General features: G+C 55.1%; 1 protein-coding gene and 2 pseudogenes across 10 annotated transcripts in view; 1 reads left to right on the forward strand and 2 right to left on the reverse strand.

The window, feature by feature from the left end:
- Nucleotides 1-985: 985 nt before the first annotated feature.
- Nucleotides 986-22656, reverse strand: part of JADE2 (jade family PHD finger 2) — a 48358-nt gene continuing 26687 nt past the window's right edge. For all 10 annotated transcript variants that reach the window (XM_006923121.3, XM_015598203.2, XM_015598204.2 and 7 more), the window contains 8 exons: nt 20344-20504; nt 19421-19632; nt 18099-18266; nt 16263-16379; nt 14628-15092; nt 5747-5864; nt 3163-3291; nt 986-1952 (listed from right to left, as the gene is read on the reverse strand). In XM_006923121.3, coding sequence (XP_006923183.1) covers nt 1144-1952; nt 3163-3291; nt 5747-5864; nt 14628-15092; nt 16263-16379; nt 18099-18266; nt 19421-19632; nt 20344-20504 — 2179 coding nt within the window. In that variant the 3' untranslated portion in view covers nt 986-1143. The remainder of the gene's footprint in view (nt 1953-3162; nt 3292-5746; nt 5865-14627; nt 15093-16262; nt 16380-18098; nt 18267-19420; nt 19633-20343; nt 20505-22656) is intronic.
- Nucleotides 8347-8465, forward strand: LOC112471972 (annotated as a pseudogene).
- On the reverse strand, nt 17591-17709 carry LOC112472004 (annotated as a pseudogene).

The raw sequence follows: 22656 nt of genomic DNA on the forward strand, positions 1-22656 counted from the left end.
GGGGTGGGGTGGAGGGCACACTGGGAAAGGGGGGGTTAAGGCTCAGAGGGGGAGGAACCAGGAGCCTCCAGCAAGACTTGAAAACAGCCACAGCAGCCAGCACGGCCGCCTGGGCCCCGGGATCCCACTTCTGGTTGGAAAGAGGCGTTTCCAACAGGAAACCGAAAAGCAGCTCATCTCTTAGCAGGACTGGGAAACTTGACAAGGCAAATGGTCTGGTCCAGTCGGCTGTCTGGGAGTGAATGACCAGACTTCCGTCGAGACTGGCCCCGAAGGAAGGAAGTTGGAGCCCCAGAGTGATTCTCTGCAGCGAGTGAGTCCGAGCCCCACGCCCCCGTCTGGGCACTGGCCCTCCCTGGCAGCCCTCCACCAGCACTGGCGGCTGGCTGCTTGGGAGTCCCCTGAGTTAAGTGGCACAGCTCAGGAAGGATGCTGGGAACCCCTTCCCAGAGCTGCAGGGCTGGGCGCTGGCAGGGGCAGAGCAGCAAAGGGGTGGAGGGTCACAGGGTGGGCGGGCAGGCCTCAGATGTGGGTTGATCGGGAACAGCTGCGGTTCCCCTGGAACCAGCAGGGCCCTCTGCGCCCCCTCAGTGCTTTCTCGTATAAGCTCTTTGTGCTTGTGACAGTGAGTAGACTCTGGCTGGGTATCACTTATTATACTTCCTTGGGGATCAGTGGAGTGCAGCAGGACCCCCCCCAAATGGACTCCAGTGGGGTTTGGGGGCAAGGTGGAGCAGACCCTGGGCTGGCCCATCTGCCATGAAATAATGCCCAATGACAGTCTGTGACACCCATTGACAGCAGGCTGGCTTCCTGAGCTCTTCCTCACCTGGCCTGCATCTCGCCAGAGCCCAGCAACACGGCGTGAGCCGGGCAGGGATGCCGCAGCAGCAGGGGTGCCGCACAGGACCTGGCCTGTCCTTGCAGCCAGAGCCAGGGAAGGAATCCTACTGTCCTAGGCCAGCACAGAGGAAAGACAACAGTGTGGAATTCGAAACTCTCTCTATATTAAAAATAAAACCACGGTAGAGTGGCAGCCTTAAGGGTCTGGGACACTCAGCAAAGATTGGAAATGGCAGTTGTGACTGGGCTGAGGCCTCGTGGGGGGACCAGGACAGGGCCTGGGACAGGGGTAGGGGTGACTTAGGAGGCTAAAACCCCCATGCGGACCACCTTCTCAGCCCCTGCTTCCCGGGGGCCCCTCTGTACCCCGCTGTCCTTGGTTTCCATGTCTGAGTCGCTCATCTCCCCATCAGAGAAGTAGCCATCAGTCTCAGTGTCAAAGTGTAGGCTGACCTTTGGCCTCTCGGCCACAGCAGAAGGCGGTCCTGTCCCGACATCAGGCCTGGCACCCGACGATCTCCGGGTTCCCTTGCTTTCACGGGGCGGCCGCAGCCGGCCTGAGGGCTTGGGGCTCGCCGTAGGGCCAGGCACTTGGACATTCGAGTCAGCAGCCATTGGGGCTGCCTCGTCAGGGGTGTCGGGAGCCAGAGGTGGGGGGCTCTTGGGGCCTGCTGGGATGGGACAGTCACCAGCTGTAGGACTGGACGGCAGGTGAGAAGGTGTTCGCCGTGGTGGTTTCCTGGCAGGTGGCCCTTGAGTCCCCTTGCCGCCGCCTGCATCCTGGCCCCAGGGCTTCTTAGGGGGTTTGTCTGGAGTCGTCCGTGACCCGGGCCCGTCCTGTGGTGGTTTCTTCTTGGCAGGCAGGCGGGTGCGGCCACGAGCCTTCCTGGCAGGGTCACCGGGTCGCAGTGAGGGGTCCCGCATGAAGCTTAGCAGCGTCTCCTCGTCTTGTAGCAGCTCCTCCGACAGCAGCCCCGGAGCAGGGTCCTCTGGGTGCCCATTGTTTAGTGACCACTCGCTCATGGCCATGTTCTCTGCTGTGATCTGCACTGACTGTGCCAGCCAGCTGTTGAAGAAGGTGCCGTCAATGGGGAATGAGGTGGACAGGCCTGGTGGAGTGGAGAGAAGAGGCAGGTGAGCTGCCAGCAGGTGTGTGTCCCAATCTCTTTCAGGAAGCCCCCTCTAACCCTCCCCAGCACAGCAGTGTGTACCTTCCTTCCTGCAGGTAACCTTTTCAAAAATTATTAAGAATTTCAAGGTGGCAACAGTACAGCATGAAACCAAGCGAGGGCTTGTAGACTGCACAGGTGCACACCCACGAGGTTGGCCTTGCCCACCACCCCCATCCTGGTGGTGCAGGGGCTGGAGAAATGGAGGAAAACACCCTCTGACCACTAGGGGGCGCTGGGTTTCTATGAGCACTGCCTCCCAGAGCTTCCAAAGCAAGGAACTCAGCATGAACAGGGTGACAAGGTACATCTGGGTAGAAAGAAGGTCCCTCTTGGATGTCAGGACCGCCCTAGCTATGGGCCTTCCCTCCTTTACTGAGGTCTTGAGAGGGGACAGTTGGTAAGACTGGGCCTCCCATTAGACACTCAAGTTGTCCCCTTCCTGAGACTGAGGGAAATAAAGGTGACTTGGGACTTCTGTGCTAGATGTGAGGTTGGGAGGGGCACTCTACCATGACCCCTGTGAAGTGTTCTAGGGGAAGCGTGTGACATCCTGGGAGATAAAGCCCACAACTGGGATCCCCTCAAGAGTTTCTCGGCTTGATGGGGCAGCAATAAGGAGGTCTGCAATAGTGAAGATGGGCTGGGCCAATGTCTGTGGCCACTCCTTTGGGTCCCTCTGTGGCTGCTCCTTTGGATGGCTCCAGGAAGGTTCACTGGTACTGAAGGGACAGTCATTTGAGAGGATTCCAGCAGCGTGGGACAAGAATGGAGATTCTGGCAGAAACCTTCCATTATGGAGCTGGGCTCCCAGAAGGGCCCCAATGGCCTGGAGGTCCCTGGAGGGGCTCCAGGAAAATCTAGCATCCAGGACCCTGGCCAGCGGAATGAGCAGGCAGTTCCTGAGCGCCCCTGCCTAGACTCTAGGTCTACAAAAGGGGAATTTCTCGGGATGACAGATGGGGTCTGAGAACCTAGCCTCCTTTATGGCTGGAAGGTGGGAACACCTGGGCAAGGAAGGGCCTGGCTACCTCTCCTGGGCTTCCCACTGCGCAGTGGGGGCCCTCATGGTCCCTTCTGGCTTTACGTGGAGGGGCTGCAAGTGGAGCGATGATGCTGGCCCACCCAGTCTGCATGGCCACTTACTCACCCAGCTGCCCTAGGACTGAGTCGGGCCCCGCCTTCATTTTCTCTTTCTTCTCAGGGCTGCCTTTCGGGCCCTCGCGGCCCTTCCTTTTCGAGTCACTCTTCTTGCCCTTGGCTCTCCTCCCAGACCGCTCTGTGTCAGGGAACAAGAGAACAGGAGGGAGGTGGTTATCCCGAACAGCCTCAGCCAGGACCAAGATCACTGTGTCACCTCAGGAATCCTTCCTCACCATCCAGATCACCTTGCCCTGCCTCTGTGCCCCAGGCTCAGAGCCAGGAGAGCTGGGACTCCGGTGAGTTAAGGGACAGCCGGTGTGGGAGGGTGAGGGCAACTGCCCACTGATGCCCTTGCTGGGCTTGAGGAGGACATGGGCCATGAAGAGGGTGGAAGGCTGGCTAGAGGTGAGTGGACAGGGTAGGGCCGTGAATGCCCGGCCAAGGAGGTGGACATGAAGGTGGACAGAGCACTCTCTGGGGAGTCAAGAGGCTTTAGTTCCAGTCCTCGCTCTGGTCAGCACCCCTGAGCAAGTATCTTGCCTCGGCCTCCTAGACTGCTCTTGAGGTCACACAGTAGATGGGAGACCTGGGTGCAGACCTGGCTTTCCTATCCCTTCAGTCTGCAACTATGCAGGTCTAGGGAGCCATAGAGAACACTGGAGCGGGGTGGGGGGTGCAAGGGGTGGGATGGGACGTGGGCTGCCAGAAATCTTTTCCCAGCTTCTTAGCTAGAGGCTGGATGGCTTCGTCTCTTCCTGAAAGAGAGGGTCAAGGCGTGTGGCCCCGGCTCTGGAACGTTCTCAGCTCTGCTGTTGATTCCCCATGCAGCCTCAGGCCGGGCCTCAGTCTCCTCCTCTGTAACACGGGGTCAACACCCAGAAACCCTCCTCTGTCCTCAGTATAGTCTGAGCTCCTTCCGAAGGCCATGAGCCCCTGCATGGCTGACCCTGGCAACCCCTCGGCCTCACTTTAGACATCCTCCTCCTGCCCTGGCTGCAGCTTGGCCAGTCTCCTTCCAGTTTCTCCAACGAGACAAGCTCTGGCCTCTAGGTCTCCAAAAATGCTCTTTCCTTGTCCTGTCCTTCATTTGGTTAATTTCATAGCCTAAATATTACTGCCACTGGGAATCCTCTCCAGCACTCTGGCCAGACAAGCCATGGCAATACATTTCTAGCCCATGTTCCCCCAGGGGTCAAGCACACAACACTGAGGGAGTCAACTTCAGGCAGAGGCAAACCAGTCTTTTCTCCAAGTGTCCTACCCTGAATAAAAAAACTGCCTGTTGCTGCCACCCAGGTCTAGTCCCCAGACTGAATGCAAGAATGCAAACCCACCAGGCTCTTGATCATGTTTCTAGAATCCTGTGCCTGAGGGCACTGCATGCCTTGCCACTTGCGTGTCTCGATGTTGCTCCAGAATCACCACCACTGCGAAGCCATCCGTGATACCCCAGTCCCTGCACTGGACCCACTGCAGTCCCTTGGGCACCACGTTCCAGATGGTGAGCTCCACAGGGGCAAGAACCCTGTCCACTCAGTCTACAGCGGTGTGCCCCGTAGTGCCCGGCACAGGGTCTGGCATTCTGTTCATGCTCAGTTGGCGCCCACAGAATCAATTAACAGATGAGAGGGAGCCCAGAAGGCTCCAGCAGCCAGGAAGCTGCCTAGTCTTGGGGGTGCATGGTGAGCTCTGAGTAGCCGTGATCCGCCCTGACCCAGCACCTGTGCTTGGCAGTGCTGCTTTCTTGGGCCAGAGTGGGTGGTGATCCGTAAGTGCAGACAAGGCAGCTTGGCTCTCAGGCAGGGGTGGGCAGTACCAGGTCCTCAGTCATCTGCTCTGGTGGTGGCCTGGCAGCTCTCCTTTCTGTCCTCTCCAGGCCCAGCCTGACCCAGAGGCTGAGCTGACGATGGCAGCCCTTGGCTCAAAATCTCTCTCCATCCTGTCATTTCTGTTCCATGTAATTCAACATGAGAGTACCACTTTTTGGGTTAAGCACTGCCCTCCTTAACTGTGAACACTCAGATAAAAGCAACGTCAGAGGTTTGTTGGCTTCTGATTTCCCAATCTGTTAAATGCATGTGATGGCAGGAGAATAAGGACAAAAAAACTGCTGGCAGAGGCCCGAATCCTGTAAGATGAGGTCAGAGAGAAAGAACGCACAGGTCCTCTTCTGCCTCTAGCGCAGCTGCCTTCTTCAGGACCCACACGCAGGTGCACAGGGGTCAGGGAGGCTCACCAGCTCTGGCCCCTCCTGCCCCAGCACTGGCATAGAGACACCAGGGCTTCTGGTGTGCGTCCGTTCACATGCAAGTCACTCCTGAACTGCTATGGCTCTAGCACTACCTGGGTGTCCCCCATGAACCAGAGAGCTCTCTGGGGGCAGGCCTGACGCCCACATTCCAATCTCTGGCTCCTAGCCTAACAACATGCATCTTGGCCTCCTAACTGGAGGATGCAGGGTAGGGATGGAGCCAGTGGCCCCTGGCACCATGCAAATGCCCCACCAGGCCCCAGAGACACACCCTCCTTGGGACCCAGGCCTCTGAGCGTGTGCACACTGAAGGTGGCAGAGGTGGGTAAGGAAGGCCTACCTCGACACAGATCTTGTTCAATAAGTTTCATCTGTAGGTGGAATATCTGCTCCTGGAGTTTGCAGATGGCGTGTTTCGTTCTTTCGCGCCTTGTCACCATGTAGCACAGATTTCTAACCTGAGGAAACGCAAGAGAGATTTTCCACCTTATTCAAGGGTAACCATCCCTGACCTCCCAGTTCTGGGGGCCACCACTGCCTAACCTGCCCAGGGCATCTGAGAATCAATTCCCAGACACTGAATGTGTCCTCAGCCCTAAGCCATAATTCTCTGATCCAAAACATGGGGCCAAGCACAGCTTTAGTCCTGTGGCTCCTGGCTGAGCCAGCGTGGGCAGAGAGAGCATCTGGTTAGCTCTGGCTGATACCACCTTCCTCCTCTCAGCTTTAACTTCCTGGCCCAGTCAGCCACGCTGCTGTCCAAGGCCCTTCTAACACAGGTGCTCTCCCCTACATACACTACACAGTGCCCTGAGGCTCATCAAGACTTCGTGACATCACCAAGTCCATCCCTCTGCTTCCCATCCAAGGCCTATCTGCCACCAAAGAAACTCTTCAGCCACAAGCATCACGGCAAAACCACCTCCCATCCTGAGACACGAAAGACCGTGGTGCATGGTGCAGAGAGAGCTCCAGCGGAACGGCTTAGGACAGGCAGTCTCCAACCCACCTGGGTCCACCTGCTGCACTGGGACCTGAGTCAGGCCCATGCTTGCTCTGGCCAAGGCCCCCATGTCCCCATGGCTGGGCCTGCTCAGCCAGAGACAGAACTCGTCATGGAGAAGGGCAGGGGCCGGACTTCCTGAGGCCAGCTAGGAAAAGCGTCTTAGGGCCTGGGATTCACGTTTGCAGAACTTGTGGGGCACGGATACTCCGTGTAGCTGGTCTGGAAGAACCTGAAGGACAGGCCACACTGCTCCCTGTCCATGTGGCACTTTTCCCCAGTGTGCCCATCCTCACAGGCTACTCTTAGGGTACACCGCGTTTCTGGGCCAAGATCGGGCCCCCTCCCTCAAGACACTTCCTTGTTCTGGTGTCATCTTCAGCTCAGGTCAGAACCCCCAGCAGCAGGGACCGATGGCCAGGAGCTGCTGAATTGGAATTCTGAGTCCCACCAGGGTCTTTCCAGCTAAAGCTAATATCCTGTCTCCAGCTGGGTTCCATCTTCAAGGGTGAGTTCAAGCTTCCTGTGCTTAAGCTGCCAGTAGGTGACCTGTGCGTTGCAGGGCCCCTGGCCCATTGTCATGACCACCATTTTTCCTGGTCTGGGGGTGATCAGACCTCTTTGTAGGTACGGGCAGCCTCCTCCCCTTCTTGGGCCTCATTTTGAAGGAGACCCCAGAACTCCAGTCTCGGCCTCCACAGGACGGGCTCTGCTTGGATTCTCAGTGGCACTCAACACTGGCGTATGTGCCTAGACCAGACTGTGAGCACCAGGCCATCCTAGTGGCCCCCAAGGGAGCAACCGTGGCCCAGCCCGAGAGCCCTTGCTCTGGCATACTGGCACTGCCTGACTTTCTCTCAAGCCCTGGACTCCTTCAGGACTTCCCTCCAACCAACCTCCTCCCACACGTCCCTGAGCACAGGATGTGGCTCTGTGAACTCATGCCGTGTTGGGTGCCGGGCTCAGTGGTGAGCAATGCCATCTGGGCCCTTTTCTCCTGAGGGCCTGCTGCCCAACTGGGCAGATAAACACTGACCCAAGACCTGACAGGATCAGGCAGCCCTGACCCAGACTTGGTGATGAGGAAAGCCTCCTGGAGAAAGGGGCAGCCAGGCCAAGTGGGCGCTGATCACAGAGAAGGGACAAGGATAGGCTGGGGACAAGGAATCCAGGCAGGAGAGAGGCAGAATGAGGCCTTGTGGCCAGTGCCAGGTGCTGAGGCCTGACTGAGCCAGGCCAAGCAGAGCTGTGCAAGAATTTTGGCAGGGGTGGGGTGCAGTGTGTGTACCTGCTGAGGCCCTGGAGTCATCCTTAAGGACCCAGCTCTTCTTCACCTGCCCCCACAGCTGATCCATCAGCATGCCCTGTCAGTCCTTCCCAGGGAGTGACGCCTCGCCATCAGCTCCATCGCCTCCTGGTCACCCCCATCATCTTCACCTGGAGAGCCATCCATGTGGACCCCTCTGCTATCCCAGAACGATCTTCTTAAAATGCAAATCCTCTAACGGCTTCTGTACCAGGTTGAATAGTGGCCCCTGCCCAAATGTATGTCCACCTGGAACCTCAGATGTCATTAGTTAAGATGAGGTCATACTGGCTTTGTGTGAGCCCTAAATCCAACAACTAGTGTCCTCACAGAGGGCCATGTGATGACACACACAGGGAGAATGCTAAGTGACGACAGAGGCAGACTGGAGCCATGGGTCTACCAGTCAAGGGTGCCCAGGGTTGCCAGCAACCACCAGAGCTAGGACAGAGGCATGCGACAGGTTCTCCCTCAGAGCTTCCAGGGGGAATTGGCCTTGCCAACTTCTGGCCTCTAGAACTGCGAGAAAAAGAATTTGTTGTTTAAAGCCACCGAGTTTATAGTATGCAGTTATAGGAGCCCTAGGAAACAAATATAGTTTCTTTTCTATTACAATGGAAAACGCCAGGGTGTCTATGGCCATGCCACCCTGAATGTGCCCAATCTCGTCTGATCTCGGAAGCTAAGCAGGGTCGGGCCTGGTTAGTATTTGGATGGGAGGCCACCCTGGAAGACCAGGTGCTGTAAGAGTTAAAAAAAAGAAAAGAAAAAGAAAAACACCAGGGCCACAGCCCAAAGCATTGTTCAACCTGACCCACCATCACCTCAGAGTCCACGTCTCACCGTCCTCCAGGCCACAACTGCACTGTCCCCCAGCCACCTTCTTTCCGCACTCGACCCACTGCTGCCTTGAGGCCTTGGTATATATTCTACTCTTGGCCTGGAATGCTCTTCGCCCCTCTCTTCCCAAGGCTGGACTTTATCCTTCAGGTCTTGGCTCAAACGTCACCTCCAGAAGGCCTTCCCTGTCCACCGCATCTAAGCAGCCCAATATTATTCTCCCCGTAGCCTGGTCTGTTTCCTTCCTGGCAGTCACATGGCCCAGTATGCATAGGTCAGTGGAGATGAAGAGAGGGGGATGGATTCATGGCTCTTCTGGAGATCTCAAAACGAACGAGTCAGTATATCTAACTTAAAAACAGATCGGTCAAGGTCCAGCTTTTAAAAATTTAAAACATGCCATTTTGGAGTTTCCTCACCCTTAAACCTAACCTCCAAAAGTGAGGGCCAGATGAGGTGAGGCTCTTGAGTTGCAGATTTCTCCCCAGAAGAACTGTGAGTTATACTTATTTACTAACTAATTAAAATACACACGCAGCTTTTTGGGTACATATTGTCTTCCATCTGAAACTCTAGAGGAAGGTATCCTAAAGAATGCCCTAATGAATACTGGCACTAAGATCCCTGAAGCGGCTGGTTAAAAACACAGATTCCCAGGCTTGAGGGCCTGTCAAACCATCTGGGGATGGGGCCCGCAGATACACATCTCAAGTAGCACTGTGGGATCGGAACTGCTGCCCTAGGCCAGGAGGCCTCCAGGGTGAGCTGCACAGGCCATTGAGTTAAATATAAATAGTTCATCACCAGATAGGAAGAAAATATTAGAACTTCTACTGGCATATTTTTTGATCCTATTAGAAATTCTGACTATATTTGTCTCATACAATGGTGGATATAAATGAGATATTAAAAAAAAAATACATTACAGGTAAATGCTCAATTTTTTTTCCTGATAAGGGCACACTACACAATCAGTAATGTCTGGAGCTTCCTGCTTTATAAGATAGGAGTATTTCCTTTCGTGAGAACCCAAATGATACCAACATTCTCTGGCTGGTACATTGGTCACATGTGACCCCTTATTCCCACTTCATCCTAGAATCATCAATGATGTGTCTAATTTCTCCCAAGACTCTTGGTAACATAGCTGCCTGTTACTAAATGTTGTAGGATTCCTCTTCTATGATGGCTTTGGGGGACACATTGTTAATACTACCTTAGAAGCTCACTCAGGCTATCAGGATTCTTACACTGTCTTTATTGTTTTTGCTGATTACAAAGACAAAATGTTCTCTTAAAAAAAAATCAGAGTACAGAAATGAATCAAGTAGAAAAGTCCCCCCAAACTAGGGCGGGGATTGGTAAAAAAAAACAAAAACCAGTTTTACATTCTGATGAAGTTGTCTGATATCAACAAGTTTTGCAGAGAGAACCTGGAATATGGGCTGAGAAGAGAAGGGCAGGGAGGACTCCTGGCCAGTTAGCTTGAGCTAGAATGGACCAGGGTTGGGGGGCATTCGTGGAGATGGGGAGGTTGTGGGAGGAGCAGGCTTGGACCTGTGGGTGTGCTGGGCATGAGATGCTGGAGCTCAGGGGAAGGTGTGGGCTAGAGCCAGCTTCCTGATAGGGAGCGAAGCAGTGGGTGGATGTGGTATTGAGAGGTCAGGCCCGGTGTGGTGAATGATCACAAGGAGAACCCAAGAGGGGATCTGGTATGAGCACCAGAGTTTTTAAAGACCAAGGGCACGTGACAGTGGCAACTACTGCTGAGAAGGCCAAGGGGATAAGGACAGAGATGTAACCACTGGACACAGGAAGTTGGAGGCTGTCGGTCCTGGTGGAAGGTTCTGGAAGAGAGTTGTGGCAGAAGCTCGCCCAGGGAGGGAAGCGAGGAAGTAAGAGCAGTGAGGGATGACAGGAAAGAAGAGAAGGGGGCGATGGAGATGGGGAGAGGATTTGCTTTTGGAGATGGGAGAAGGTGAAGTAGGTTCAGGTGCTGTGACATCCTGAAGACAGAGGAGGAACAGGAGAGAAGCTCATGTGCTGCGGGTGTGGGCTGGAAAGGGATCCCTGAGGAGGAGGGGAGGGGAAGACAGGAGGAAAAGCAGAGAACAGACACACAGGACTCCCCTGGCAGGAAGTTGGAGGGCTCTGGTCTGAGGAACAGGAGGTGAGGCTGTGTGCGGAGAGGAAAGGGAGCCCTGAGGAAGACGGAGCAGGAGTGGAGACAGGTGGTACGTTGGGGAGCTCAGAATCCTGCTGGCATAGGTCCCGCCAAGACTGGGGGGCAGGCATCTTGGGGGACCCGCCTGCTCACTGCTGTAGAATCGCTCCTGGTGGGCAAAGAGTGGCTCCCTACTGGCTGAGGCGGTGAGCTAATGCCAGACGGGGTGGTAGTCAGGAAAACTGGGGACAGTGAAGGGTGGGGGGCCTGGAAGGCAACTGAGCAGGGAGAATAGGAGGCTGTGGTTAAGGAAGAGGATGTGGGGATCTGGGGACAGGGAGTAATTGAAGTGGTGACAGGGCTTGAGTGGGGTGGGGTACTACTGGCTTAGAAAAGTCCCAGAGATGAGAGATATGGGGGTTGAGAGGCCAGTGAGAATGTTGGAAGCCAAGGCTGCCCAGGACAAGGTAGGCTTTGGTGGGAGGCTAAGCAGACCACAGTCCAGGCACTGAGGACAGTCAGTGAGGTGTGACCAACCGACAAGGAAGCAGGTACAAGTGGGATGGGCGGGGGGAGGGTGGCAGGACCTTCCTCTCTTGGGAGAGCTACCGAAAATGAGGCCTGGGGGAGTTCCTACGTGACTGACCTCTGCAGTGGGGGTGGTCTGAGAGGGGCCCCTGTCCTGTCGGCCCCGTTCCAGCCAAGTCAGGTTCTCGAATAAACTGGTAACCAGATCCAGGGCCACAAGCAGCAAAGCCTTATGCAGCCTGAACTGCCTTCCTGGTTGCTAGGGGACACCAGCTGAGCTTGTGGGGCTGATGTCAGTGCTGCAATTTTTTTGTCAGCTGTGAATAACTCTGGGAGGCTGCAGTGGCCATGCTTTCCAGAGCTGCCTGGCAGGGCAGGCCTACAGCTGAAATGTTAGAAAGGCACACACCTTCCAGGCTGACCAGAAAATGGGATTTTATGCTGTGGTGGCAGCATGGCCCCGGCTCCTGCTTCTCTCAGCAAACCCACCACCTGGTCTTGGGGATAAATTAGCCAGGGAGGATGCCCTGTGATCCCCAGGCCCTGGCACTGGGCCTGCCTGTCGGTCCTCCATGGATCCCACCCTCCAAGCAGGCCACCCTTTCATGAGCCAGAGAAGCAACAATAATCACCACTAACACGGAGGGCACTGTGCTAAGCTCTGTCCCTTATCATCACTGTGGTCTCAAGGTCAGTTCCATCCGTATTCCCATTCTACTGACAGAGAAACTGAAACTCAGAGAAGTGAAAACTGAAACTCAAAAGGCACAGAGCTGAGAAGTGCTGGAACTGGATGCAAACCCAGGCTACCCAAGGCCTTGATCTCTTGCCCTGCATCCCAGATGGGGTCAGCCCAAGTTGGCCTGGTGCCCAGTCAGAGGGATACTCTCAGCCATCAGCTCTGGGCCATGGTCAGGGCCACCAATAGTCATAGATCTTGGCAGAAAGCCTCTCCTGTGGCATAGCTCATGGCTTTGTTCACTCACTCAAGTCACCCACACATGGCTGTGAAAGGCCCCAAAGCCAGACCTGGAGTGGGTCCACCTGGCAACACAGGTTGTTGACTCTTTCCGCTCCTCAGTCTGCCAGGGCTGTGTACTCCCTCACCATCCTCCCAGCTGGTGCCAACAGCCCAGCTCAGTGGCTGTTGGAGAAGCAGCATTTTATTGACAGGGCCTTCCTGGGCTCAAAGAAGCTGCACAGACTTAAAGTTAACCCTGCCTCCTCTTCCTGGCAAAAGAGTAGGCCAGCTCACACATGACTTTGGAAGGGTCATGAGATCCCTCAGCTAGAGGGGTCTGCGGCAGCTCTGGTTGCCTAGAACCCCAGAGCTGGCCTCAGCCGGTTGGCCGGCATGCCAGTCCTTGACAGCCTTGACCCCTGGGCGCACCTGTACCAGCTATCAAGGCAGTAGAGAGGTCTGGGGACTGATAAGAGGATGCTTTTACCCAGGAAATGTACAGAACAGAGAATAAGCCAACAATCCTCTTTCTGACAAACCCCTTCCACCGCTCAGGTCCAAATTCAACTCGAACCCTAGAACACACACAGTCCTCTGAGGCTTTCAATGTCACTTCTCTCTAAGCCTCAGTTTCCTCATCTGCTCATTGGGCCGAGTGTGTCTACTTTTTGCCTATTTGTCCAGGATGATGATTAAAACAGTGAGCCCACACCCTAGTCTCCCCACACAGCCCAGCCAGGGTCAGATCTGATGGAAACATCAGGAATAAAAGCAGGTGTTTGCACTGGAGACCCGGGAGTCGTGCAGACCCGAGGGTGGAGACTCAGGGCTGGCCTGAGGACAACTCTGGCAGTGGCTTTGGTCTCAGAAGGGTCTGTACCTGATGATCCTGCCACATGAGGCAGAAGACTGGGCTGCCCAGGAAGTGGTATCTGTGATGTAGGTGGCCTTGTCCTCTGCCCTGGCTGGAGCCAGGATGTTTAGTGCCATCCTCCCGCCCCTAGCCCTCCCTTCTGACTTGGTGGCAGGCTGGCTGCCAGGCAGTAAGCTGCCTCCCAGGTGAATAGGGTCATTTCTCCTTGCTGAGGTGGCAGGGCAGGTGAGTGGGGTGAGGGAGGTAGGGAAGCCAGATCTAGTCTTAGAGCCTCCACCTCATGCCTTCCCCCCAGCACAACACCTGCCGAGGTGCTCTGCCTATTTTACAGATTTGCCGACTGAGATGCATGTTAAGAAAAGCTGCTGCCTCAGGTCATACAAAGCCCCCTTGATGCTTCCACCCAGGGCTGCTTCCTAAAACGGCCTGGGGAAATGTGTCTGCACTCATGGAGGAAGTGATCCCGTGTGCTCTGGACCCCTAGAACTGAACATGCCACAGAGAGGCCAGAGCAGCACCTGAGGTTCAAGAGACTGGACCAAGGAACCAGAACCAAGGAACCAGAACATACTGCTTCCTCCTCAGGTTGCCCCTAGCTTGTGCGTGGTACTTTATCAGCTGATGGTAACAGGGGAGTAGTGGCAGAAAAGCCAAGTTCAGGGGCACACCCCACAGAAGGCAGGACCCTCTCACCTTTCTTGGAGGAGTATGAGGGATTGGAGGCTTTGGAGGCCATTATGCTCTAGGAAAGCAACTCTCACTGCCTCCCAATCTCCACAACCCAGCCCCAAACCATGGAGTCTGAACCATTTTCTCATTTCACTCAGCTCGGCCCCCGAAGCCACCACCCTGGACCAAACCAAGATCGCTTGTTCCCCAGCACACAGCTGGGGGGCTTTAGACAACCCATCTATGCCTCCTCCAGGTTGAGTGTTTAGAATTTGCAGTCACAGGAGAACAGTCCCTGCTTAAAACGCTTCTGCGGCTTCCAGACCACTGTGTCCACCCACCTAGCCCCATCCTTACACTCCACGCAGGCGGCTGCTGGTCTCCAGCCCACCCTCATTCACGCCTCTGTTCACACCCTTCCCTGCCCTGGCCCAGCACATACCTGTTAAGCTGACTCAATCTGCTTGCGATTCCTAGTCCCTCCTCTGCCTCTGACTCTAAGCAGAAGCTCGTGTGTTGGGACCAGGCAGGGTCCACAGAGGCCATAAAAGGGGCCGGAGGGTATGAGGAGATAGAAGCCTAGGTCCTTGCTCCAGGTCTGGTGTCTCCCAGCTCATGACCCTGGCAGGGCCCCCACCCTTCGCCAGGCCTTCAAAAGGGCTGGGACAAAGGGACTCAAACCCAAGAGCTGGATCTTGTTCTGCAAAGTATCAGCTACCCCAACCCTGTCTGAGAGCTGGAGGCCCTCGGCCCCTGAGCGTGAGCTCACAGCCATGGAGGAAGCCATGGCTGCTCCAGGGTGGTGAGAGTGAAGACGGAAGGCCTCCCGGGATGGCCCGCCAGGCAGGTGGGTGGGCGGGCAGCAGGGGCACTCACCCTCTCCAAGTCCTGCCGCAGGTGGGTGAAGAGTTTCAGGCGGCGGTAGAGGACGTCCTGCTCCTGCTGTGCCAGGTTGTCCACCTCGTCGGTCTTGGGGGTCAGCAGCGGCTGGTTGGCATTGGCTTTCCTCTTCAGCTTCCAGTACTGGTAGATGAAGTCAACCAGAGCCTCGGCCAGGTCCAGGCGCTCGGCCACCTCAGCTGGCTCCACCAGCTCGTAGAAGTCTTCCTCCAGCTGCTGCAGCCGCTGCTTGCGCAGGGTCACCTTCTCCAGGTCCTCGGCGGCTGGGCTGGGCTCCACGGGCTCAGACGTGGGCTCACCCCTCGGGCCGCCATCACTGTGCTCCTGGCAGAATGACTTGAACTTGACCTCATCGTTGTCTGCTAATATAGTCCGCATTTCCAGGCTATGGTCAAAGGCGCAGGTAACGTGGAATGCTGTGACGCAAGAAGGCATGGAGCACTGGAGGGACAGGAAGGGCAACGTCAGGCCCTGGTAGGAGGGAAGGACGTGGGGCATCCCCCAGGGAATACAGAATGCAGAAAGCTGGTGAGACCCTAAACAAAATGGCAAGGGCTCCCAACAACCCGTAGGGTGGGAGGGAGGACGCTATGGCAGATGGGAAGGGGGAAATGGAAAGGAAGCGGAGTTTAGCACTTTATATGGCGGGGATCAACAATCAGATGACTGGACAACCCCTCTGGGGCAAGCTGCACGTCTGCGTGGGTAAAATGACTTTGGAATCAGAGGCAACAAAAGAAAAGAGGCTGACGATGGGTCACTGCCTCCTCCTTTGCCCTCTAGGAAGAAGGGCTGGACTTGGACCCCTTCCTTCCCTTCTTGCCCAGGCAGCCAGGGCCAACCAGGGCTTGCCCCTCCCGCCCAGTCTTGGATGGAGGCTGCTTGCAGCTATTAACTGTTTCAGCAACAACCCGTCCAACTATTAAAAGTGTCCCTTTCTGCTGCACTCACAAGCCATTCTGAAAGTCTCACAAATGGGTGGAGGCACATCTAGTGTTTGCAATGACAACTGTTCCTTGGAGAGATGAGGGAGAGGATGCCCTCATCTCCCAACCTATACACCAGCAGCATCAGTATCACTTGGGAACTTGCTAGAAAGGCAAATTCTCATCCCCACTAAAGATCTACTGAATCAGGACCTCTGTGGGTAGGCCCAGCCATCTGTGTTTAAACAAGTCCTCCGGGTAATACTGATCACACTAGAATCTGAGAACCGCTGCTGCAGACAGACCGGTGAAGCCCTGCCCTTTATCAGGAGAGCCTAGTAGCTTAGCTGGAGGAAGTCTGATTCCTGGCCCTCCCGCAGGTCAAGTTTGGTCAGAAGTGAGGTCAATATATCTATTAATGCCAAAGGCACTTGCTCTTGGGGGAAGTGAGAGTCCTCAGCCCTGGAATGCGGTGGTGAGCCTTGGCTCTCAGGCCTGCGCCCTGTGCCTAGAGGGACTGGGATGGGGGAATGCCTCCCAGTGGGATTCTGACTCTGGTCCTAGTCGCAGACCTCCTTGGCTCAGCAGTGGCTGTGTGTATAGCACCATGGGGGCAGGTGAAAGGTGGTGGCAGCTGGTTCTCGCACAGGCTGTGGAGCAGCAGCGGGGTGAAATGGCCACGTACCTGGATGCAGGTACCCGTGCACTCCTTGCAAAGGCTGCAGGACAGAGCCCAGCGGCTGGCTGGGATGTGCGAGATCTTGGTGATGGGCTCCATCTTTTCGGGGCAGCCGATGCTGACCTGGGCGGGACACGGGGAGCAGCGTCAGGCTTCTCATCCTCAGTCTGCCCCAAGGAGCCCAAATGGGGGCTCTCTGCTGAAACCAGGCAGGAGGCAGACAGGGCAGAGGGAGATCCCCTAAATTCCAAGTCCTTCCTGACTGTCCCAAGCTGACTGCTGGGTTGAGCATGTTAGTGTATGCTCACCTGTGATAAATCTTACATTACTTGTGACTGTGGCAGAGTGCACATCAGTGTGTGTAGTTGACTAAGGGTGTGTGCCTATGACTATGTGGCACTCGAGACAGAGATGCTTGTGTGTGTGTGCGTGCGTGTGTGTGTGTGCGCGCGTGCGTGCGTGCATACACACGTAATGAATGAATACATGCAAGGTCCCCCTCTCTTCTGTACCTCCAGCATTTGTAATAGCATATTCGGAGTTCTTATCATAACTTGTATTTAGTTTGGGGGGCAGCAAGTAGAGCCCCCAAGGCAGCATTTTCTTCTTCGAGGCCTCAGGGCTTTCTTGCCCAATGGGAATGTGCTTTTGTTTAGCCCCTCCTATGCGGACAGACCTACAACCATGCCCAAATCTCCTGGGCATAACCTGTCCTCCCACTGCTCATGCCTAAGGATAGAAGAAGGGCCCCTGTCCAGAGATCTTGAATCAAGAGGCCCCCACAGTGGGGTCCTTGTTGGTTCTCTCTGGCTCTGCTGTGCCCAGCCCACGATATACTCAGAGAGAGTCCCGGCCTTCAAGATGCTGATCTGGGAGCAAGTGACTACTGCTGACACAACTGCCATCATCACAGAAGCCTGTAGTGTGAGTCTCAGCAAAGACCTTCAGACTGGGAGCCCAGGAAGGTGAGGCCTTCTGACAGGGCTACCTGGCTTGCTTCCAGGCACAGTCAGCTTTGGAGCCGGGCCTCATTCTGGGTCACAGCGCACAGAAGGACCACAGCTGGAACTCCAGTAAATTTCAGCATTTCCTATTTCAAATAAAATGGGATGCCTTCTGGGAGCCCAGAGCCTCAGATAACTCACAGTGGACCCAGCCTGTCACCCATAGTCCCTACTCACCCAGACCCAAGCCACCCCTCTATCTAGCCACAGCCACAACAGCAAGCCCACTATCCAACTTTTTCTTTTTTTAGGCGAGGCAACCTTTGGTTGACCTCACAGATTGCAAGAACCTTGTCAGCTTACAATCCCTTATTTTTTTTATTTTTTTTACGCCTACAGCACCTAGTCTTCCTAGGTGGTCTCCCATCTAAGTACTAACCGGACCTGACCCTGCTTAGCTTCCGAGATCAGATGGGATTGCATTTGCTCAGGGTGGCATGGCTGTAGACTATCCAACTTTTAATTAGGCTCACTGCCCGATTTTTTTTTAGGTCAGTTGGCTTATTTTGTTTTAAACAGGCAGCTTGACTTTGGTTGGAACCACTGCCTAGCTAGGGGACCCTCAACCTGCTTTCCCTGGAGTCAGCTTTGACCTACCACTGGATCCTCCAGGAGCCCATAATCTCATTTTCCCATGAAAACCACCACCGAAGTTCTGCCCAAGTCCACTGGCAAAGTTCCCTGTGGGCTGCTACCTCAGTTCAATATCTGAGACATCCCCATTTTATGTGGCCCATCATCTCTTGTTACCTGAGTTCTGAGTACCACGCAAACCGACTTCCCCAAGGCTGTTCCCCATAGCTGTTCCCCAGGGCTGCCCACCCCCATGTCTGCCCACCTCAGGAATCCACAGAGCGCAGCTGACGTGCACCCACTTAGTCCCACTTCTGGTGGGCTTCAAGGCTCCTCCTCGCTTGGGGCAGAGCAGGCACTTTGGCTGGACACCCAGGGCACACGTCCGGCACAGCCAGCTGCCTGTGGGCACCTTGAGGATCCCATAGCATGCCTGGGGAGAGAGCAGGCGGTCACGAATCAGAGGCATTGTCCAATCCGCATCTGGTCAGCGGTCAGCTGTGAATGGTTCCAGCCCTAGCCCCAGGTAGGAGTGACGAAGCTACACCGCTCTGGCAAGGAGACTTCCCCCGAAAGTCATAAAGCAAGGGCTCTTCTTTACTTGCTTTGTGTACCTGAAAGGTCACAATTTCACAGTCCTGTGAAAGGGCTCAGGTCTGCCCTCTGCTGGGAGGACAGTCATTTTAGGCAGAGGTTTCTAACCAGTGATGATGGACCTCAGAAGTGTCCATGAACTGCTGGAAGTTGAGTACAAATTTTGGTATATATATTGCTTGAGGACAAAGAGCAGAGCTTCCACCCGTTTCTTCCACAGGGATCTCTGCCAAGGGAGATCCTCCTGGTCAAGCCTAGGACTGATGGACCTAAGAGCGGCTGTGTCTAAGGGGCGTGGATGAAGGGCGGAGTACTGCCTACCCACTCGCCAGCTAGGTGAAGCCCCTCTGAGCTCCCCGGGAGCTACTCGAGCAGTAGTGGGTAGGTGCGGGGCATCCAAGTCAGGGACAAAGTAGGTCCACTGTGTTCCAGTCAGGTCTTCTTCTGCAATAAGGCCCAGAGATGCCTAAGACCTAGGGTCCTGGACCCAAGATCAAGATGGGGGCCTGGTCAGGAAGGACATTTTATAATTATCAATAATGGTAACAAATACTTATAGCCCTTATGATATTGTTCTGTGAAAATAACTCACAGTAAGTAATTTACTCCTCACAACTTACTTTTATTTATAGTTGAAGTAGAGGTCCAGAGAGGTTAAGAAACTTGCCCAAAGCCACAGAGCTTGTACAAGGCAGAGCCACAATGTGAAACCAGGCATCTTGGCTCTAGGCTTTGCTCTCAGTCACTACACTGTGCTGCCTCTCTGTAAGTTCAGAACAGTGAGGAATAGAGAGGGAGGGCAAGGGCAGCGTGTTCAGAGGAAAATGTCTGAGGGAGGCTGACGGGAGAGGGAAGAAACACCATCCAATGGGTAATTACTCAAGTCTGCCTGACGGAGCTGGGCCAAGGGGCCCTGGGTGTCCCTGGCACCTCGGGGTACTCATGCCAAGCCCCTTCCTCCCCTCTTGACCTCCTTCGTAGGGGCCTGCCCACCTGGTGCACGCAGACATTGCATTTGTCACAGAAGACCATCTCGTTTCCATCTTCGCCCTCGGGAGAGCGGCATACGTCACACACAACGTCCTCGTCATACTCGATGCCCAGCCCCTCCTGGGTCTCAATGGCTCGGACCATATTCTGGTGGCACAGTGTCTCCAGCTCCTCCAGCACACGCTCTAGGGTCAGCTCGTCCAGCTCTGGTCTCTCTGTGAGGACAGCAGGGGAGGGTGTGAGGAGCCCACTTTTCAGGACAGATGTACAGAAGGATCTGCACTCCCCTACTATGACCTGGACAAATGTGTGTACTGTCATGGGCTTCAGCTCCATTGTCTGCAAATCGAATGGGCTGGACCTTCCAATCTCAAAGGCTCTGGGGGCCTGTCGTGGTGTTCTGACTTCAGACAGCCTGCCTGTGACCACACACACACACACGTGAACATGCAGATAACACAGAAGTATCTCTGGGATGTGGCTGACTCCATGGGGAATCCACTGCTTGTGCTATGTGTATGGCGGGATCTCCACAGGTGGCTGCATATGACAGAGCTGGTCCTTCCTCACCATGTTAGTGGGTTTCAGCCAGGAGGTTGACTTGACTCGACCCCACTTGTCATCCTAGAATCACTTGTGTGCTCCCTCACTCTTTATGTAACGGTCAGGCTTATTAACAATATTCCCAAGAACTCTGTCGATTACATGCTATTATCACCCTTCACCTGACATCTACGAAAACTGAGGCACAGAGATACCAAATAACTTCTCCAATCAGTGGTGCTGCAGGGACCATCTCCCCAGATCCATTCAGTGCCAAAGCCCAGTTGTGGCCTCTGCCCTTCTGAGGGTGAGGATGCTGGGGTTAAGGAGAAAAACCTGCCTGGCTTGCCCCAATCCCATTCTCGGCCTGGCAGGTCACCTACCCATCTCCTTGAGCTCCGAGTTGATGAGCTCCAGCCAATAGGCGTCAATCTCGTCCAGGTCATAGCGGCTGCCCCCTGGCCAATCAGGCTGGGAGCCCTCGCCAAGTTCAGAGCTGCTAGGGGACACTTGGGAGGGGGGGCCTTCCAGCGGCGGGAGGATCCTAGGAAATCAAGAGGGGGAGTCATGAGGGGAGGGACCCTCAGTCTGCTAACCTCGCTGGGTCTGGGGGCCTACAGTGAGTTGGCCAGCCCAGGTGAGAAGCTGGTGGGCAAGTGAGGTGAGACTTTAGTGCCAAGCAGGGCCCACCTCCTTCCTCTCCCTTCTTATACTTCCTCCTCCCACCTGCCCACCCTGCAGTCTCAGATGACTGTGACTAAGCAGGACAGGAGACCAACGGGTTGTGGGGCAGAGCTGGGGCTGATCCACAACCCTTGCGCGGATCCACAACCCTTGCGCAATCCACAAACTCCATCCTGCCCAGAGCACACCCCTTACTGCCCCTCCCACCAGGGTACCTGGGTCTTAGCAGAAGCCCCACGATCTGGATATGCCCTGCCCAGAACTGTGGGAAGCATCCCAAGTGCTGTCCTGCGCAGTGCCCAGTGCCAGCCACTCTGGGACAAGTGGGACAGAGCCAGGTGGCTCCAGGTCCTTCAGCATAACTCTCAAGGCTGGGGAGAGGCCAGGGGTTGTCCCCATACCTTCGAAAGCCCTAGGCCCTCTTTCACCTACAGCCTGAGGGGAACTGAATCCAGGTCTCCTCTGGGGTGTGGAAGTGTCATGGCTGGTTTCACCACTGCAGCCCAGAGTGGCCCTTTCCACATAAAAGGTTTAATGCTATAGAGGACACAGTGTTGCTCACACACCTTGCCCTTCCCCCAGAAAGACTGTTACCTGAGCCATGAGTCTCTGCCTACAATGCTCCCCGCCCCAAGATGGAAGCCTCCTCCCCTGGATACTAAAGATGCACCTACAACAGTCCGAGGATCACAGTCCAGGTTGGCCCTCCCTCAGGCTACGGCTCTGCCTTTGAGGCAGCTTGGAGCAAAGCCCCGCTCTGCCACTTACTGTGTGACTCTGGGCAAGCCACTTAACTTCTCTGTGCCCCAGTGACCTCATCTCAAAAAATGGGCTAATAAGAATAGTATTTCCCTTCTATGATTGGAGTGAGAATGAAATGGATAAATACCTGTAATGCTCTTAGAACAGTGCCTGGCACACAGTGAGCAATATATGCATGTGAGTGTATATTTTAAGAAGTCACTTTGCTCCTTCTGAAATGGAATATGAGGGCTCTTGCCCTGCGAGGGCAGTTTCCTCTCTTGGTTCAGCTGTGTGCTGCCCCTCAGTTCCTGATGCCAGTTAATATGCCAGCTCCCCCCACCCCCACCGGTTGCCATGGTTATTGCTGCAGAGCATGGCCTCCATCTGGCCAGTCCTGCTGGGGCTGAGAGGCCCCTCACTTGCCCGAGAGGCCTCCTGGGGTCGGAGGCAGGGCTGCCAGGGGCTGTGACTCAGCGCCCGACTGGAGAGCGGAGGGCAGGGCCCTGGATGGCACAGACACAGGGCCGAGCTATGGGGAGGGCTCCTGGGCTCCAGGAAATGCCCCGGATGTGAGCAAGAGGGGCAGGAAGGATAGAGACAGGAGGCAGACTGGCCAGGAGGGAGGACCAGAGGAGGTTGAGAGGGGCAAGGAGAAAGGCAAAGGGCTTGGTGCCCCCTTTCCCCACGCAGAGGCCCAGATTAGGAAAGGCCTTAGGAGATGACAGTGCATGACTAACAGGTCATTCGAAATAGAAGACAAATACTCCTCGTCCTAAGAAATTCTGCTTTTCTTCATGAGGTTCTTACTTGAATCAATACATTCCTTTAAAAACACAGACTGATTTTGCTGTTGTGACTTTGCTTTGTTTGTGTCCCCAGCATGTGCTTAGTCAGGGTTTTGGATAATCTTTGTCTGAATGCTCACCACCTATTGGTATAACTACCTGTGTGCTCAGTCAGCTGCCATCTTGCCAGAGCTCTTGGGGCTAAAATCACGTTTCTTTCTCTAGGAAGCTGGGGATAAGGGGGTCACAAAGAAAAGGCATTTCCTGTGCTTCCTGGGCCTCTCAACTTCATCTGCGTGGCCTCTTCTGGCTCTGGCTATGAAGGAAGCACTCTCGCCAGGCATGGACCAACGTGACCATAGGCCAGGGCCTTGGTCTCAGTGGTAGCCAGCAGAACTGAGGTCAGCTGAGAGGAGGTGTCAGATAGCTGGGCTGGAGTCTGGGAGAGGAAAGAGTCTCTACTCTAGAAGACCAGACAGACAC

Source organism: Pteropus alecto, unplaced genomic scaffold (genome assembly GCF_000325575.1).
Source record: "Pteropus alecto unplaced genomic scaffold, ASM32557v1 scaffold78, whole genome shotgun sequence".
Taxonomy (NCBI): domain Eukaryota; kingdom Metazoa; phylum Chordata; class Mammalia; order Chiroptera; family Pteropodidae; genus Pteropus; species Pteropus alecto.